The sequence below is a fragment of the Tachyglossus aculeatus genome, chromosome 4, assembly GCF_015852505.1.
Source record: "Tachyglossus aculeatus isolate mTacAcu1 chromosome 4, mTacAcu1.pri, whole genome shotgun sequence".
Classification (NCBI taxonomy): Eukaryota; Metazoa; Chordata; class Mammalia; order Monotremata; family Tachyglossidae; genus Tachyglossus; species Tachyglossus aculeatus.
Genome location: NC_052069.1, coordinates 738,488 through 758,083, shown reverse-complemented (window position 1 = coordinate 758,083; position 19,596 = coordinate 738,488). Strand labels below are relative to the sequence as shown.

Sequence of the window (19,596 nt, the reverse complement as noted above, 5' to 3'; positions counted from 1 at the left end):
GAAAGAGGACGGGATTGGGAGTTGAAGAACGTGGGTTCTAATCCCAGCTCTGCCACTTGTCTGCTGTGTTTCCTTGGGCAACTCACTTAACTTCTCTGGGCTGTGCCTCAGTTCCCTCAACTGCAAAATGGGGATTCAATACCTGTTCTCCCTCCTCCTTAGACTGTGAGCCGCATAGCGGACTGTGAGCCCCATATTGAGGCAGCGTGGCTCAGTGGAAAGAGCCCGGGCTTTGGAGTCAGAGGTCATGGGTTCAAATCCCGGCTCGGCCAATTGTCAGCTGTGTGACTTTGGCCAAGTCACTTCAGTTCCCTGGGCCTCAGTTACCTCATCTGTAAAATGGAGATTAAGACTGTGAGCCCCCCGTGGGACAACCTGATCACCCTGTAACCTCCCCAGTGCTTAGAGCAGTGCTCTGCACATAGTAAGCACTTAATAAATGCCATCATTATTATTATTATCGACCTGATTATCTTGTATCTACCTCATTTATTCATTCAATCGTATTTATTGAGCACTTACTGTGTGAGGAGCACTGTAATAAGTACTCGGGAGAGTGCACTATTTAAATAAATAGGCACATGCCCTTATCACGGTGAGCTTACAGTCTAGCGGAGAAAGACATTAATATAAATAAATAGGTTAGAGATACGTACATAGGTGCTGTGGTGCTGGGGCGAGGGATGAATGAAGATAGCACCAAGGTCTTGGGCTTGTGAGACAGGAAGGGTGATAGTGCTGTCTACAGTGATGGGAAGGTCAGGGGTAGGACAGGGTTTGGATGGGAAGACAAGGAGCTCTGTTTTGGAAGTGTTAAATTTGCCCAAATAAGCCAAAATATGCCAAAAAATATGCCAATAAATACACCAAACTAGCATACTTTCCCCCTTCAAAGCCCTGCTGAAAGCTCACCTCCTCCAGGAGGCCTTCCCAAACTGAGCCCCCCTTTTCCTCCGCTCCTCCTCCCCTCCCTATTAGCCCGACTCTCTCCCTCTGCTCTACCACTCTCCCTGCCCCATAGCACTTGTGTATATATGCATATACACATACATGTATATAAAGCGCTTAGTACAGTGCTCTGCACATAGTAAGCGCTCAATAAATACGATTGATGATGATGTATATATATAATAATAATAATTGGCATTTATTAAGCGCTTACTATGTGCAAAGCACTGTTCTAAGCGCTGGGGAGGATACAGGGTGATCAGGTTGTCCCACGTGGGGCTCACAGTCTTAATCCCCATTTTACAGATGAGGTAACTGAGGCCCAGAGAAGTTAAGTGACTTGCCCAAGATCACGCAGCAGACATGTGGCAGAGTCGGCATTCGAACCCATGACCTCTGACTCCAAAGCCCGTGCTCTTCCCACTGAGCCACATAGAACAGTGCTCTGCACACAGTAAGCGCTCAATAAATACGATTGAATGAATATATGTATACATAATATATATTCATATATATGAATATATGTACATATATATTTATATGTATTTATATATTATATATATTTTATATATATTTATTTATATGTATATTTATATGTACATACTTATTATTCTATGTAGTTTATTAATGATTGAGAACCAGCATGGCTCAGTGGAAAGAGCCCAGGCTTAGGAGTCAGAAGTCATGGGTTCAAATCCTGGCTCAGCCAACTATCAGCTGTGTGACTTTGGGCAAGTCATTTCACTTCTCTGGGCCTCAGTTCCCTCATCTGTAAAATGGATTAAGACTGTGAGCCCCCCTGGGGCATCCTGATTGCCTTGTAACCTCCCCAGCACTTAGAACCGTGCTTTGCACATAGTAAGTGCTTAATAAATGCCATTATTATGATGATGATGTGTATATATCTATAATTACATTTATTTATACTGACGCTATTGATGTCTGCCAACTTGTTTTGTTTTGTTGTCTATCTCCCCACTTCTAGACTGTGAGCCCGTTGTTGGGTAGGGATTGTCTCTGTTGCCGAACTGTACTTTCCAAGTGCTTAGTACAGCGCTCTGTACACAGTAAGCGCTCAATAAATACGATTGAATGAATGAAGTGTTGGCAAGATATCCAAGTAGAGACGTCTTGAAGGCAGGAGGAAATGTGAGACTGCAAAGAGGAAAAGGGATAAGGGCTGGAGATGGAGATTTGGGAATCAACTGCATAGAGGTGGGAGTTGAAGTCGTGGAAGCGAATGAGTTCTCCAAGGGAGTGAGTTTAAGATGGAAAATAGAAGGGGACCCTTAGCTGAACCTTGTGGGATCCCCATAGTTAGGAGGTGGTTTTAGTACAGTAATAATAATAATAATAATAATAATAATAATAATAATGGCATTTATTAAGCACTTACTGTGTGCAAAGCACTGTTCTAAGCGCTGGGGAGGTTACAGCATGATCAGGTTGTCCCACAAGGGGCTCACAGTCTTCATCCCCATTTTACAGGTGAGGTAACTGAGGTCCAGAGAAGTGAAGTGACTTGCCCAAAGTCACACAGCTGACAAGTGGCGGAGCCGGGATTTGAACTCATGACCTCTGACACCAAAGCCCAGGCTCTTTTCCACCGTGCCACGCTGCTTCTCTGCTACAGTGCCCCAGCACTTAGTACAGTGCCCGGCACATAAGAGGCACCTAACAAATACCACAATTATTATTATTAGAGGAGGAGCCTGTGAAGGAGACTGAGAATGAGCGCCCGGAAAGATAGGAGGAGAACCAGGAGAGGACTATACACCATCACTGACCCCTTGAGTTGGTAATAATAATCATAATAATAATGACATTTATTAAGTGCTTTCTATGTGCAAAGCACTGTTCTAAGCGCTGGGGAGGTTACAAGGTGATCAGGTTGTCCCACGTGGGGCTCACAGTCTTAATCCCCATTTTACAGATGAGGTAACTGAGGCCCAGAGAAGTCAAGTGACTTGCCCAAAGTCACCCGGCTGACAATTGGCAGAGCCTGGATTTGAACCCATGACTTCTGACTCCAAAGCCCGGGCTCTTTCCACTGAGCCACGCTGCTTCTCTAGACACGCTGCTTCTCTAGTGGAAAGAGCCCGAGCTTGGGAGTTAGAGGATGTGAGTTCTAATCCTGACTCCACCACCTGCCTGCTGTGTGACCTTGGGGAAGCCACTTAATGTCTCTGGGCCTCAGTTCCCTCATCTGTAAAATAAGGATTAAGACTATGAGCCCCACGTGGGACAACCTGATTACCTTGTATTTACCCTAGCACTTAGAACAGTGCTTGGCACATAGTAAGCGCTTAACAAATACCATTATTATTATTATTATCCCTGCCCACAAGGAGCTTACAGTCAATAGGGCTTAGAATAGTGCCAGCACTTAGAACAGTGCTCTGCACGTAGTAAGCGCTTAATAAATGCCATTTTTATAATAGGGGGAGACAGACATGAAAACAGAGTAGGGCTAGGGGAATAGCAGAATATATGACTATTAACATAAGTATTGCTTCTGCCACTTAATAATAATGATGGCATTTGTTAAGCGCTTACTATGTGCAAAGCACTGTTCTAAGCACTGGGGAGGATACAAGGTGATCAGGCTGTCCCATGTGGGGCTCACAATCTTAATCCCCATTTGACAGATGAGGTAACTGAGACCCAGAGAAGTGAAGTGACTTGCCCAAAGTCACACAGCTGACTAGTGGCAGAGCCGGGATTTGAACCCACAACCTCTGACACCAAAGCCTGTGCTCTTTTCCACTGAGCCACGCTGCTTCTCACTTGTCAGCTGTGTGACTTTGGGCAAGTCACTTAACTTCTCTGGGTCTCAGTTCCCTCATCTGTAAAATGGGGATAAAGTCTGTGAGCCCTACTCTGGACACCCTGATTACCTTCTATTTCCCCCAGCGCTTAGAACAGTGCTTTGCACATAGTAAGCACTTAGCACTTAAATACTATAATAATAATAATAATAATTATTATTATTATTATTATTATTACTGTGGAACTAAGTACCAATGTGCTTAAGGGCACACAGCCAACTGCATAGTTGATTTATTCCTTCAATCGTATTTATTGAGCGCTTACTGTGTGCAGAGCACTGTACCAGGCATATGGAAAATATATTTCAACAACAAAATCAGTTGATGCAGAGGGGAGGGCAGATAGAGTAGATTTAGGGGTGAGCCTGGGAAGGCCTCCTGGAGGAGATGTGATTTTATGAGGGTTTGAGAGTGGTAGACTGTCAGATATGAAGGATATGAGGGAGTTCCACACTCATTCATTCAGTCAGTCATATTTATTGAGCGCTTACTGTGTGCAGAGCACCGTACTAAGCGCTTAGAAAGTAAGCAGCGTGGCCTAGTTGCAAGAGCACGGGCTTGGGGGTCAGAGGACGTGGGTTCTAATCCCGCCTCCACCACTCCTCTGCTATGTGACCTTTGGCAAGCCACTTAACTTCTCTGCGCCTCAGTTACTTCATCTGTAAAATGGGGATTAAGAACTGTGAGCCCCATGTTGGACAACCTGATTACCTTGTATCTACTCCAGCGTTTAGAACAGTGCTTGGCACATAGTAAATGCTTAATCAATACCATCATTATTATTACAATTCACTCATTCATTCATTCAATCGCGTTTACTGAGCACTTACTGTGTGCAAATCACTGTACTAAGCGCTTGGGAGGTACAATTTGGCAACATATAGAGATGGTCCCTACCCAACAGTGGGCTCACAGTCTAGAAGACTACAATTCAACAATAAAGGGAGACAATCCCTGCCCAAACCAGGCTTACAGTCTAGAAGATGGGGAGATGGACATCAAAACAAGTAAACAGGCATCAGTTTAAATAAATAGAATTATAGATATATAAACAAGTAAACAGGCATCCATATAAATAAATAGAATTATAGATATGTACATATATACAGCCCCTCCTTCTAGACTGTGAGCCCATTGTTGGGTAGGGATTGTCTCTATTTGTTGTTGAATTGTACTTTCCAAGTGCTTAGTCCATCATCATCATCATCAATCGTATTTATTGAGCGCTTACTGTGTGCAGAGCACCGTACTAAGTGCTTGGGAAGACAAATTGGCAACATATAGAGACAGTTCCTACCCAACAGTGGGCTCACAGTCTAAAAGGGGGAGACAAAACCAAACATACTAACAAAATAAAATAAATAGAATAGATAAGTACAAGTAAAATAAATAAATAAATAGAGTAATAAATATGTACAAACATATATACATATCATCATCATCAATCGTATTTATTGAGCGCTTACTATGTGCAGAGCACTGTACTAAGCGCTTGGGAAGTACAAATTGGCAACATATAGAGACAGTCCCTACCCAACAGTGGGCTCACAGTCTAGAAGACTAGAAGACATATATAGAGGTGCTGTGGGGAAGGGAAGGAGGTAAGATGGGGGGGATGGAGAGGGGGAGGAGGGGGAGGAGTCCAGTGCTCTGCACACAGTAAGCGCTCAATAAATACAATTGGATGAATGAATGAATATATACACAAGTGCTGTGGGGGAAAAGAAGGTAGAGCAGAGAGAGCGAGTCATGGTGATGCGCAGGGGACGGGAAGATGGGGACAAGGGCGGCTTAGTCTGGGAAGGCCTCTTGGAGGAAGTGAGCCTTCAGTAGGGCTTTGAAGGGGGGAAGTGTGATCGGCGGATTTGAGGAGGGTGTTCCAGGCCGGAGGCAGGATATGGTCCGGGGGTCGAAGGCAGGACAGGCGAGAACGAGGCCCAGTGAGGAGGTGAGTGGTACCAGAGGAGCGGAGGGTGCGGGCTGGGCTGGAGAAGGAGAGAAGGGAGGTGAGGTAGGAGGGGGCGAGGGGATGGACAGCCTTGAAGCCGAGAGTGAGGAGTTTCTGCCTGATGCGCAGATTGATTGGTAGCCACTGGAGATTTTTGAGGAGGGGAGTAACATGCCCAGAGCGTTTCTGGACAAAGACAATCCGGGAAGCGGCGTGAAGTATGGATTGAAGTGGGGAGAGACAGGAAGTTGGGAGGTCAGGCGCGAGGGAGAAGGGGGGTTAGTGGTCAGTGGTGGGACATATGAAACAGACTTATAGAGTGTAGGTTGGTGTAGTACAGTGCTCTGCACACAGTAAGTGTTCAATAAATATGATTGATTGATTGATTGACTGATTGGTGTGAGAGGAACAGAGTTTACACATTGGGTTGTAGTAGGAGGTCAGTGAAGGAAAAACAGGGAAGAAGCACAGAGAAGAAAAGAGAAGAAAAACCTGCCTACATGTTTGGTTTTGTTGTCTGTCTCCCCCTTCTAATAATAATAATAATAATAATGATGGCATTTATTAAGCGCTTACTATGTACAAATCACTGTTCTAAGCGCTGGGGAGGTTACAAGATGATCAGGTTGTCCCATGGGGGGCTCACAGTCTTAATCCCCATTTTACAGATGAGGTAACTGAGGCACAGAGAAGTGAAGTGACTTGCCCAAAGTCACACAGCTGACAGTTGGCGGAGCCAGGATTCGAACCCATGAACTCTGACTCCAAAGCCCGGGCTTTTTCCACTGAGCCACGCTGCTTCTAGACTGTGAGCCCGTTGTTGGGTAGGGACCGTCTCTATATGCTGCCGACTTGTACTTCCCAAGCGCTTAGTACAGTGCTCTGCACACAGTAAGGGCTCAATAAATACAACTGAATGAGTGAATGAATGAATGAAAAGGAGAAGACAAGAGCTCGGGAAAGTACAATTCAAGATTTAGTACGGTGCTACACACACATAGCAAGCACTCAGTAAATAGCACTGATTGATGGATTATTTTGTATCAACCTTGGGGTTGCCATGCTCTTTGGCATAAATTAAGCACTGAATAGATCCTGTCATTAATGATGATTATTAAGTACCATGCTTTGAACTGACTTAAGTGCTGCTGTTCTCCCAGCGACTTCTCGGGCCAGACAAATTTGTTCCAGTTTGTCCAGAAGCAGCTGCTCCTTTGCTAGTTTTTCTTGTATGATGTGGTCCCTCTTGTCTTCTTCTATTCTTTTCTGGGCTTCCCTCAGCAAGATCAGTCGCTCACGCAGCTCCACTATTGACATTTCTCCGTGGAAGCCGTAGCCGGGAGTCTGAGAAGGAAACAAGAAACGGTGGAACGGGGGAATCACTTAACTTCTCTGGGCCTCCGTTCCCTCATCTGTAAAATAAATAATAATAAATAAATAAATAATAATGGCATTTGTTAAGCGCTTACTATGTGCAAAGCACTGTTCTAAGCGCTGGGGAGGTTACAAGGTGATCAGGTTGTCCCACAGGGGGCTCACAGCCTTTAATCCCCATTTTACAGATGAGGGAACTGAGGCACAGAGAAGTGAAGTGACTTGCCCAAAGTCACACAGCTGACAGAGCTGGGATTTGAACCCATGACCTCTGACTCCAAAGCCCGTGCTCTTTCCACTGAGCCATGTGGGGATTAAGACTGTGAACCCCACGTGGGATAACCTGATCACCTTGTAACCTCCCCCACGCTTAGAACAGTGCTTTGCAAATAATAAGCGCTTAATAAATGCCATTATTATTATTATTATTATTATTATCCCAACGTACCCAAGGTCTAGCAGCAAGCAGACAAGTGGCCGAGCTGGGATTGGGAACCCAGATCCCCCAACTCCCACTCCTGTGCTCTTTCCTCTAGGAGTGCTCCTTTTATTTTTTTATTTTGTACGTAATTTGTTAACTGCTTACTATGTGCCAAGCACTGTACTAAATGCTGGGGTAGATACATGCTGATTAAGGTGGACACAGCTCATGTCATCATCATCATCATCAATCGTATTTATTGAGCGCTTACTATGTGCAGAGCACTGTACTAAGCGCTTGGGAAGTACAAATTGGCAACATATACAGTCCCTAGAGTAATAAAGTAATAGAGTAATAAATATGTACAAACATATATACATATATACAGGTGCTGTGGGGAAGGGAAGGAGGTAAGATGGGGGGATGGAGAGGGGGACGAGGGGGAGAGGAAGGAAGGGGCTCAGTCTTGGAAGGCCTCCTGGAGGAGGTGAGCTCTCAGTAGGGCCTTGAAGGTAGGAAGAGAGCTAGCTTGGCGGATGGGCAGAGGGAGGCCATTCCAGGCCCGGGGGATGACGTGGGCCGGGGGTCGATGGCGGGACAGGCGAGAACGAGGTACGGTGAGGAGATTAGCGGTGGAGGAGCGGAGGGTGTGGGCTGGGCTGGGGAAGGAGAGAAGGGAGGTGAGGTAGGAGGGGGCGAGGTGATGGACAGCCTTGAAGCCCAGGGTGAGGAGTTGGGGCTCACAATCTTAATCCCCATTTTGCAGATGAGGAAACTGAGGCACAGAGAAGTTCAGTCTCTTGTCCAAGGTCACCCGGCAGGCGTATGGCAGAACTGGGATTAGAACCTAGGTCTTTCTGATTCCCAGGCCCATGTTCTTTTCACTAGTCCTCATATGGTGGGTTCTATTTTCTACATTTCCTAGGTTCCATCCAAAGATGGGAAGAGGATGGAAGAGGGTCAAGGGTGGGAAGAGGGTTCTAATGATAATAATGATAGTGATTGTGGAATTTGTTAAGCGCTTACTATGTGCCAAGCACTATACTAAGTGCTGGGATAGATACAAGATCGTCCGGTCCCACTTGGGGCTCACAGTGTAAGAAACTGGGATTGAATCTCCATTTTGCAGATGAGGGAACTGAAGCACAGAGGAGGTAATTGACTTGCCCAAGGTCACAAAGCAGACAAGTGCGTGGCTCAGTGGAAAGAGCAGGGGCTTGGGAGTCAGAGGTCATGGGTTCAAATCCCGCCCCCGCCAACTGTCAGCTGTGTGACTCTGGGCAAGTCACTTCATTTCCCTGGGCCTCAGCTATCTCATCTGTAAAATGGGGATTAAGACTGTGAGCCCCACGTGGGACAACCTGATCACCTGGTATCCTCCCCAGTGCTTAGAACAGTGCTTTGCATACAGTAAGCCCTTAATAAATGCCATCGTTATTATTATTATTAAGTGGAGGAGGCAGGATTAGAACTCAGCCCCTCTGACTCCCAGGATCATGCTATATCCACTAGGCCATTCTGTTTCTACGCGGGAAAATGATCGAGGGACTATTGGCCTAAGGGGGTTCCCCTCTACTCCTGGAGATTTCAGGGCAAAGCAGTCTGGCTTAGTGGCAAGAGCCGGGCTTGGAACTCAGAGGTTGTGGGTTCTAATCCCGACTCCGCCACTTATCAGCTGTGTGACGCTGAGCAAGTCACTTAACTCCTCTGTGCCTCCGTTTCCTCATCTGTAAACTGGGGATTAAGACTGTGGGCCCCAGGTGGGACAACCTGATAACTCTGGATCTACCCCGGTGCTTACAACAGTGCTTGGCACATAGTAAGTGCTTAACAAATACCATCATCATCATCAATCGTATTTATTGAGTGCTTACTATGTGCAGAGCACTGTACTACCAATACTATTATTATTATTATTCTATCTTTCTGCAGTGCTTTTGCTAGCCCGTGCCACAGATGGACTGACTAACTGTCTGAGGGGGCCCCCCCATTCCTTCAGGTCTTCATTCCCCATGTCTCTGCCCCCCACCCTCTCCTCTCCATCCAAACCGCTACCACGTTAGTACGATCACTCATCCAATCCCGACTGAATTACTTCGTCAGCCTCTTTTCTGACCTCCCAACCTCCTGCCTCTCCCCACTTCAGTCCATACTTCCCTCTGCTGCCCAGATTATCTTTGTACAGAAATGTTCAGCGCATGTCACCCCCCTCCACAAAAGTCTCCAGTGGTTGCCTAACCACCTCTGCATCAAGCAAAACCTTCTCACTACTGGCTTCAAAGCGGTCCATCCCCTCGCCCCCTCCTCCCTCACCTCCCTTCTCTCCTTCTACAGCCCAGCCCGCGCCCTCCGCTCCTCCGGGGCCACTAACCTTCTCACTGGGCCTCCAACTCACCTGTCCCACCACCGTCCTCCCCCTGGCCTGGAATGCCCTCCCTCCTCAAATCCTCCAAACAGTCACTCTTCCTCCCTTCAAAGCCCTGCTGAATAATAATAATAATAATGGCATTTATTAAGCACTTACTATGTGCAAAGCACTGTTCTAAGCACTGGGGAGGTTACAAGGTGATCAGGTTGTCCCACGTGGGGCTCACAGTCAATCCCCATTCTACAGATGAGGTAACTGAGGCACAGAGACGTGAAGTGACCTGCCCAAAGTCACACAGCTGACAAGTGGCGGAGCCGGGATTTGAACCCATGACCTCTGACTCCAAAGCCCGGGCTCTTTCCACTGAGCCACGCTGCTTCTCCTCCGAGAGGCCTTCCCAGACTAAGCCCCCCTTTTCCTCAGCTCCACCTCCATTCTGCATCACCTCTGCTCAATAATAATAATAATAATAATAATAATGGCATTTATTAAGCACTTACTATGTGCAAAGCACTGTTCTAAGCGCTTTCCTCTTCCCCGCCCCTCCACCCCACAGCACTTACGTATACATGTATATATCTAGAATTCTATTTATTTATATTGATGCCTGTTTACTTGTTTTGATGTCTGTCCCCCCACCCCGCCTAGATTGGAAGCCGCTTTGGGCAGGGATTGTCTCTCTTGCTGAATTGTACTTTCCAAGCGCTTAGTACAGTGCTCTGCCCATAGTAAGCGCCCAATAAATACGATTGAATGAAAGAATGAGTAAATGACTTCACTCCCAGCCCAGGCCCGTAGGCCCACAGGAAGCACGTGGGCTCGGCAGACCAGTGCCCGACGCGGAAGAGGCGTACGCGGGTTCTGGGCACATCCCACATACACCGGTGCAGGTGGGCTTACCTGGGTCAGATCGACACACTTGTTCCTCATCGCCGGGAGAGACTCCAGAGCTCGGATCTGATGAATCAGTTGGAATCTCCGGTTGAGGTCCTCTTGGGCCTGCTCCCGGCCCTGGCAGAGAAGCTTCCTGCTCTCCTCGGCTACTTCTTCAACTGGAGAAGGAAACATCGGTCTGTCTGGGGCCCCAGCCGGGGGACAGCTTGTGCTGGCGAATGCAGTGCCGGGCCTGAGCCCGGCCTGTGCCCGATCTGGGCCTGGCACGCCCCACTTGCCCTCAGTAAAATTTGGGTAAGGTGGTCAGTGGCCCCGCCAGGGAGCCTAGGCTTCTCCATCAGGAGTGGCACAGTGGCCCGGCTCCCACGTGGCATGAAGGGATGCAGTCCCGACAGACCAACCTGCTCATTGACCACGATTGATTGATTGATTGATTGACCAAGCAGTACACCCCTACTCGTCCCGGGGCCACACTGCCCCAGGTCAGATGGGCACCGGCTCCTCACCATTGGCTTTAAATCATCACCTTGCCCCCTCCTATCTCACCTCGCTACTCCCCTACTACATTCATTCATTCAATTGTATTTACTGAGTGCTTACTGTGTGCAGAGCACCCTATTAAGCGCTCGGGAAGTACAAATCAGCAACATATAGAGACGGTCCCTGCCCACAATGGGCTCACAGTCTAGAAGGGGGAGACAGACCTACAAAACAAAGCAAGTAGACAGGTGGCAATACCATCAGAATAAATAGAATTATAGCTATATACACATCATTAATAAAATAAGTAGAGTAATAAATATGTACAAATGTACAAAAGTGCTGTGGGGAGGGGAAGGGGGTAGGGCAGAGGGAGGGAGTCGGGGCCATGGGGAGGGGAGGAGGAGGAGGAGAGGAAAAAGGGGGGGGCTCAGTCTGGGAAGGCCTCCTGGGGGAGGCGAGCTCTCAGTAGGGCTTCGAAGGGAGGAAGAGAGCTAGCTTGGCAGATGTGCGGAGGGATTGGGGGCATTCCAGGCCCGGGGAAGGACGTGGGTCTGGGGGTCGATGGTGGGACAGGCAAGAACGAGGTACAATGAGAAGGTTAGCAGTAGAGGAGCGGAGGGTGTGGGCTGGGCTGTAGAAGGAGAGAAGGGAGGTAAGGTAGGAGGGGATGAAGCGATGGACAGCTTTGAAGCTGAGTGAGGAGTTTTTGCTTGATTCGAAGGTTGACAGACAACCACTGGAGATTTTTGAAGAGGGGAGTGACATGCCCAGAGCATTTCTGTACAAAGATAATCCGGGCAGCAGAGTGAAGTATAGACTGAAGTGGGAAGAGACAGGATGATGGGAGATCAGAGATGAGGTCGATGCAGTAATCCAGTCGGGATAGGATGAGAGATTGAATCAGCAAGGTAGCAGTTTGGATGGAGAGGAAAGGGCAGATCGTAGCGATGTGGTGGAGGTGAGACTGGCAGCTTTTGGTGATGGATTGGATGTATGGGGTGAATGAGAGAGCAGAGTCGAGGATGACGAAGGTTGCAGGCTTGTGAGACGGGAAGGATGGTAGTGCCATCTACAGTGATGGGAAAGTCAGGGAGATGACAGGGTTTGGGAGGGAAGATAAGGAGCTCAGCCTTGGACATGTTGAGTTTTAGATGGCGGGCAGACATCCAGATGGAGATGTCCTGAAGGCAGGAGGAGATATGAGCCTGGAGGGAGGGAGAGAGAACATGGGTGGAGATGTAGATTTGGGTGTCATCAGCGTAGAGATGATAGTTGAAGCCGTGGGAGTGAATAATAATAATAATAATGATGGTATTTGTTAAGCGCTCATTATGTGCAAAGCACTGTTCTAAGCATTGGGGTAGATTCAAGGTGATCAGGTTGTCCCACATGGGGCTCACAGTCTTAATCCCCATTTTACAGATGGGTAACTGAGGCCCAGAAAGTGAAGTGACTTGCCCAAAGCCACACGGCTGACAAGTGGCAGAGCTAGATTAGAACCCGTGACCTCTGACTCCCAAGCCCGGGTTCTTATGAGTTCACCAAGGTGGTGCGTATAGATGGAGAACAGAAGGGGACCAAGAACTGACCCCTGAGGAACCCCTACAGTAAGGGGATGGGAGGGGGAGGAGGAGCCCGCAAAGGAGACTGAGAATGAACGGCCGGAGAGATTAGAGGAGAACCAGGAGAGGACAGAGTTTGTGAAGCCAAGGTTGTATAATGTGTTGAGGAGAAGGGGGTGGGCCACAGTGTGGAAGGCAGCTGAGAGGTCGAGGAGGATTAGGATAGAGTAGGAGCCATTGAATTTGGCAAGAAGGAGGTCACTGGTGACCTTTGAGAGGACAGTTTCCGTGGAATGTAGGGGATGGAAGCCAGATTGGAGGGGGTCGAGGAGAGAGTTGGCATTGAGGAATTCGAGGCACGGAGTGTAGATGACTTGTTCCAAGAGTTTGGAAAGAAAGGGTAGGAGGGAGATAGGGCGATAACTAGAAGGAGCGGTGAGGTCAACAGAGGGTTTTTTTTAGGATGGGGGAGATGTGGGCATGTTTGAAGGCAGAGGGGAAGGAACCAGTGGAGAGTGAGCAGTTGAAGATGGATGTTAAGGAGGGGAGGAGGGAAAGGGCGAGAGATTTCATAAAATGAGAGGGAATGGGGTCTGAAGCACAGGTCCGAAGCACATCCCAGACCAAACTCTTTGTTCCTCTAATGCCAACCTTCATTCATTCATTCAATCGCATTTATTGAGCACTTACTATGTGCAGAGCACTGTATTAAGTGCTTGGAAAGTACAATTCAGCAATAAAGAGAGACAATCCCTGCCCATAATGGGCTCACAGTCTAGAAGTGGGGAGACAGACATCAAAACAAGTAAACAGGCATCAATATAAATGAATAGAATTATAGATATATACATATATACATAAGTGCTGTGGGGCGGGGGGGGTGGAGAGCAAAGGGAGTGAGTTGAGGTGATGCGGAAGGGAGGGGGAGTTGAGGAAATGGAGGGCTTCATCTGGGAAGGCCTCTTGGAGGAGGTGAGCCTTCAGTAGGGCTTTGAAGGGGGGAAGAGTGATTGTTTGGAGGATTTGATGAGGGAAGGCATTCCAGGCCAGAGGTAGGACGTGGGCCAGGGGTTGATGGTGGGACAAGCGAGAATGAGGCACAGTGAGAAGGTCAGTGGCACCAGAGGAGCAGAGTGTGTGGCTGGGATGGAGAAGGAGAGAAGTGAGTTGAGATAAGAAGGGGCAAAAGGATGAAGCCAATAGTGAGGAGTTTTTGTTTGATATGGAGGTTTATGGGCAACCACTATAGATTTTTGAGGAGGGGGTGGTGGCATGCCCAGAACGTTTCTGAAAAAAGACAATCCGGGCAGCAGAGTGAAGTATGGACCGAAGTGGGGAGAGACGGGAGGTTGGGAGGTCCAAAAGGAGGCTGATGCAGTAATCCAGTCGAGATACGATGAGTGACTGTACTAACGTGGTAGTGGTTTGGATGGAGAGGAAAGGGCGGACCTTGGCGATGTTGTGAAGGTGAGACTGGCAGGATGTGGTGACGATTTGGATGTGTGGGGTGAATGACAGAGCGGAGTCAAGGATGACACCAAGTTTGCGGGCTTGTGAGACGGGAAGGATGGTTGTGCCATCCACAGTGACGGGAAAGTCAGAGAGAGGACAGGGTTTGGGAGGGAAGATAAGGAGCTCTGTCCTGGACATGTTGAGTTTTAGGTCATGGGAGGACATCCAAGTAGAGATGTCCTGAAGGCAGGAGGAGATGAGAGACTAATCTCTTAATAGATGCTCTCAACTCCACCCTCTCTATTCAATTCAAATTGTTCGCTCCCCAATCCCTTCCGCCCTCTCCGTCACTAACCCACAGCCCTGGATCACCTGCACTGTTGCCTCCTTCATTCTTACGCTCAAGCCCTTGAATGCTGCTGGAGGAAATCTAAACGTCAGGCCGACCTCGTCCACTTCAAGTTTGTCATTTCTCGCCTTAACTCTGCCCTCTCCTCTGCCCGGCAAAACTATTTCTCTTCCCGTCTCATTTAACCTCGATCTCATCTATCTCACTTTCGACCTCTCACCCACGTCCTGCCACTGGTCTGGAATGCCCTCCCTCCTCATATCCAACAGACAATGTCTCCCCTCCCATTCACACCCTTTAGAGAAGTAGCGTGGCTCAGTGGAAAGAGCCCAGGCTTTGGAGTCACAGGTCATGGGTTCAAATCCCGGCTCAGCCAATTATCAGCTGTGTGACTTTGGGCAAGTCACTTCACTTCTCTGGGCCTCAGTTCCCTCACCTGTAAAATGGGGATTAAGACTGTGAGCCCCACGTGGGACAACCTGATCACCTTGTAATCTCCCCAGAGTTTAGAACAGTGCTTTGCACATAGTAAGCGCTTAACAAATGCCATCATTATTATTATAGTAAGTGCTTAACAAATGCCATCATTACTATTATTAGCCCCACAGCCCTTACGCACATATCTGTAATTCATTTATTTCTATTAATGTCTGTCTCCCCCAAGAGACTGTAAGCTTGTTGTGGGCAGGGAATGAGTTTGTTGTTGTACACTCCGAATCGCTTAATACAGTGCTCCACACACAGTAGGTGCTCAATAAATATGACTGAATGAATGAAAGGGTGGCGGCTTTCTGGTTGGCCTCCTGCCATTCTACCTAGCAGCAGAATGGGAGCCCAAAGCCCTCCACCCCTAGCCCCTTAGGACTGCCTCCCAGGGTAGCCTCCATCCTGACTCCCAGGGCAAAGGCCCGGCTTTAGGAGGATACAGATAAATAGTAATGATAATGATGGTATTTGTTAAGTGCTTACTATGTGCAAAGCACTGTTCTAAGTGCTGGGGAGTTTACAAGGTGATCAGGCTGTCCTACGGGGAGCTCACAGTTTTAATCCCTATTTTACAGATGAGGTAGCTGAGGCACAGAGAAGTGAAGTGACTTCCCAAAGTTACACAGCTGACAGTTGGCGGAGCCAGGACTTGAACCCATGATCTCTGACTCCAAAGCCCGGGCTCTTTCCACTGAGCCACAGCTGCTTCTACAGATGCGAAAGCAAGTCGATCAGGCGGGTTGGCTGGGAGCACGGAAAGCAAACCTTTCCAGAAAGCCTTTCTCCAACACTTTGTCGTTGAAAATACAGGGAATGCGTCTACCAACTGTGTTACGCTGTTGTAGTGTACTCCTCCAATCACTTAGTACAGTGCTCTGCACACAAGAAGTGCTCAGTAAATACCACTGCCTGATTGAAAACAGCAAGCCCCTTGCCATGTGAGTGAGCATCACTGATGCTAACCTACGCATCAAGCAAAACTCCTCAGTCTTGGCTTCAAGGCTGTCCATCCCCTCGCCCCCTCCTACCTCACCTCCCTTCTGTCCTTCTCCAGCCCAGCCCGCACCCACCGCTCCTCTGCCATTGCTAACCTCCTCACCGTACCTCGCTCTTGCCTGTCCCGCCATCGACCCCCGGCCCTCATCCTCCCCCTGGCCTGGAATGCCCTCCTTCTGCACATCCGCCAAGGTAGCTCTCTTCCTCCCTTCAAAGCCCTACGGAGAGCTCACCTCCTCCCAGAGGCCTTCCCAGACTGAGCCCCCTTTTTCCTCTCCTCTTCCCCAACCCCCCCACCCCACCTCCTTCCCCTTCCCAAAGCACCTGTATATATGTCTGTACAGATTTATTACTCTATTTATTTTACTTGTACATATTTACTATTTATTTTGTTAATGATGTGCATTTAGCTTTATTTCTATTTGTTCTGACGACCTGACACCTGTCCACATGTTTTGTTTTATTGTCTGTCTCCCCATTCTAGACCTGTGAGCCCGTTGTTGGGTAGGGACCATTTCTATATGTCGCTAACTTGTACTTCCCAAGTGCTTAGTACAGTGCTCTGCACACAGTAAGCGCTCAATAAGTACGATTGAATGAATAAATGAATGAAGGAATGCCAGTGGCTGAGAGGGGAAAAGTATGCTCCGCAGTCAGCAGGACCTGGTTGGAATTGTGTTTACAGCACTGGTGATCGTTAGCACTAAACCATCTAGAGAAGCAGTGTGGTTTAGTGGATACAGCACAGGCTTGGGAGCCAGAGGCCGTGGTTCTAAGCCCGGCTCTGCCACTTTTCTGCTGTGTGACCTTGAGCAAGTCATTTCACTTCTCCGTGCTTCAGTCTATACTTCACTCTGCTGCCCGGATTATGTACAGAAATGCTCTGGGCATGTCACTCCCCTCCTCAAAAATCTCCAGTGGTTGCCTATCAACCTCCGTATCAAACAAAAACTCCTCACTATTGACTTCAAAGTTCTCCATCACCTCACCCCCTCCTACCTCACCTCCCTTTTCTCCTTCTCCAGCCCAGCCTGCACACTCTGCTCCTCTGCCACCGCCAACCTCCTCACTGGGCCTCGTTCTCGCCTGTCCCGCCGTCGATCCCTGGCCCACATCCTACCTCTGACCTGGAATGCCCTCCCTCCTCACATCCACCAAACTAGCTCTCTTCCCCTCTTCAAAGCCCTATTGAGAGCTCACCTCCTCCAGGAGGCCTTCCTAGACTGAGCCCCCCTTTTCATTCATTCATTCAGTCATATTTATTGAGCACTTTCTGTGTGCAGAGCACTGTACTAAGCGCTTGGGAAGTAAAAGCTGGCAACATATAGAGACGGTCCCTACCCAACAACAGGCTCACAGCCTAGAAGGGGGAAAAAGACAAAAAAAAAAAACAAGTAGATAGGTGTCAAAACCGTCAGAATAAATAGAATTATAGCTATATGCACATCATTAATAAAATAGAGTAGTAAATATGTACAAATAAAATATATGGAGTAATAAATATGTACATACTAGCGATGCGGGGAGGGGAAGGGGACAGGGCAAGGGGAGGGCGATGTGGAGGGGAGGAGGAGAGGAAAAAGGGGTCAGTATGGGAAGGCCTCCTGGAGGAGGTGGGCTCTCAGTAGGGCTTTGAAGGGAGGAAGAAAGCTAGCTTGGTGGATGTGTGGAGGGAGGGCATTCCAGGCCAGGGGAAGGACGTGGACCGGCTGTCGATGACGGGACAGGTGAGAACAAGGCCCAGTGAGGAGGTTAGCGGTGGTAGAGGAGTGGAGGGTGCAGACTGAGCTGGAGAAGGAGAGAAGGGAGGTGAGGTAGGAGGGGGCGAGGGGATGGACAGCTTAGAAGCCAATAGTGAGGAGTTTTTGTTTGATACAGAGGTTGATAGGCAACCACTGGAGATATTTGAGGAAGGGGGTGACATGCCCAGAGTGTTTCTGCACAAAGATGATCCGGGCAGCGGCGTGAAGTATAGACTGGAGTGGGGAGAGACAGGAGGATGGGAGATCAGAGAGGAGGCCGATGCAGTTATCCAGTTGGGACAGGATGAGAGACTGAACCAGCAAGGTAGCGGTTTGGATGGAGAGGAAAGGGCAGATCTTGGAGATGTTGTGGAGGTGAAACTGGCAGGTTTTGGTGACGGTTTGAACGTGTGGGGTGAACGAGAGAGTGGAGTCGCGGATGACACCAAGGTTGCGGGCTTGTGAGACAGGAAGGATGGTAGTGCTGTCTACAGTAATGGGAAAGTCAGGGAGAGGACAGGGTTTGGGAGGGAAGATAAGGAGTTCAGTCTTGTACATATTGAGTTTTAGATGGCGGGCAGACATCCAGATGGAGATGTCCTGAAGGCAGGAGGAGATGCAAGCCTGGAGAGAGGGGGAGAGAGCAGGGGCGGAGATGTAGATATGGGTGTCATCAGCGTAGAGATGAGAGTTGAAGCCATGAGAGCAAATGAGTTCACCGAGGGAGTGAGTGTAGATAGAGAACAGAAGGGAACCAAGAACTGACCCTTGAGGAATCCCTACAGTAAGGGGATAATAATAATAATAATAATAATAATAATAATAATAATAATGGCATTTGTTAAATGCTTACTATGTGCCAAGCACTGTTCTAAGCACTGGGGGGCGGGGGGGGGGTAAAAGGTAATCAGGTTGTCCCACACAGGGCTCACAGTCTTAATCCCCATTTTACAGATGAGGTAACTGAGGCACAGAGAAGTTAAGTGACTTGTCCAAAGTCACACAGCTGACAAGTGCCAGAGCCGGGATTAGAACCCATGACCTCTGACTTCCAACCCCTACAGTAAGGGGCTGGGAGGGGGAGGAGGAGCCCACAAAGGAGACCGAGAATGAACAACCGGAGAGATAAGAGGAGAACCAGGAGAGGACGGAGTCTGCGAAGCCAAGGTCGGATAGCGTGTTGAGGTGAAGGGGGTGGTCCACAGTGTCAAAGGCAGCTGAGAGGTCGAGGAGGATTAGGATAGAGTAGGAGCCGTTGGATTTGGCAAGAATGAGGTCATGGGTGACTTTTGAGAGGGCAGTTTCGGTGGAGTGTAGGGGTGGAATCCAGATTGGAGGGGGTCTAGGAAAGAATTGGCATTGAGGAATTCGAGGCAGTGAGTGTAGACGACTCATTCTAGGAGTTTGGAAAGGAAGGGTAGGAGGGGGATAGGGCGATAACTAGAAGGAGCAGTGGGGTCAAGAGAGGGTTTTTTTAGGATGGGGAAGACGTGGGCATGCTTGAAGGCAGAGGGGAAGGAATCAGTGGAGAGTAAGTGGTTGAAGATGGAAGTTAAGGAGGGGAGGAGGGAAGGGGCGAGAGATTTCATAAGATGAGAGGGAATGGGGTCCGAAGCACAGGTGGATGGAGTAGCACTTGAGAGGAGGGAGGAGATCTCATCTGAAGATACTGCTAGCAAGGAAGGGAGAGTAGCGGGAAGGGTTGAGAGTGGGGGGAATGGAGAAGGGGGAGGGGTGGCTTTGGG

General features: G+C 48.5%; 1 protein-coding gene across 1 annotated transcript in view; it reads right to left on the bottom strand.

Moving 5' to 3' along the window:
- CFAP99 (cilia and flagella associated protein 99) overlaps positions 1-19,596 on the bottom strand; it is a 161,038-nt gene that overhangs the window by 17,326 nt on the left and 124,116 nt on the right. The window contains exons 13-14 of the mRNA XM_038745561.1: positions 10,788-10,939; positions 6,863-7,068 (exon numbers count right to left, since the gene is read on the bottom strand). Coding sequence (XP_038601489.1) covers positions 6,863-7,068; positions 10,788-10,939 — 358 coding nt within the window. The remainder of the gene's footprint in view (positions 1-6,862; positions 7,069-10,787; positions 10,940-19,596) is intronic.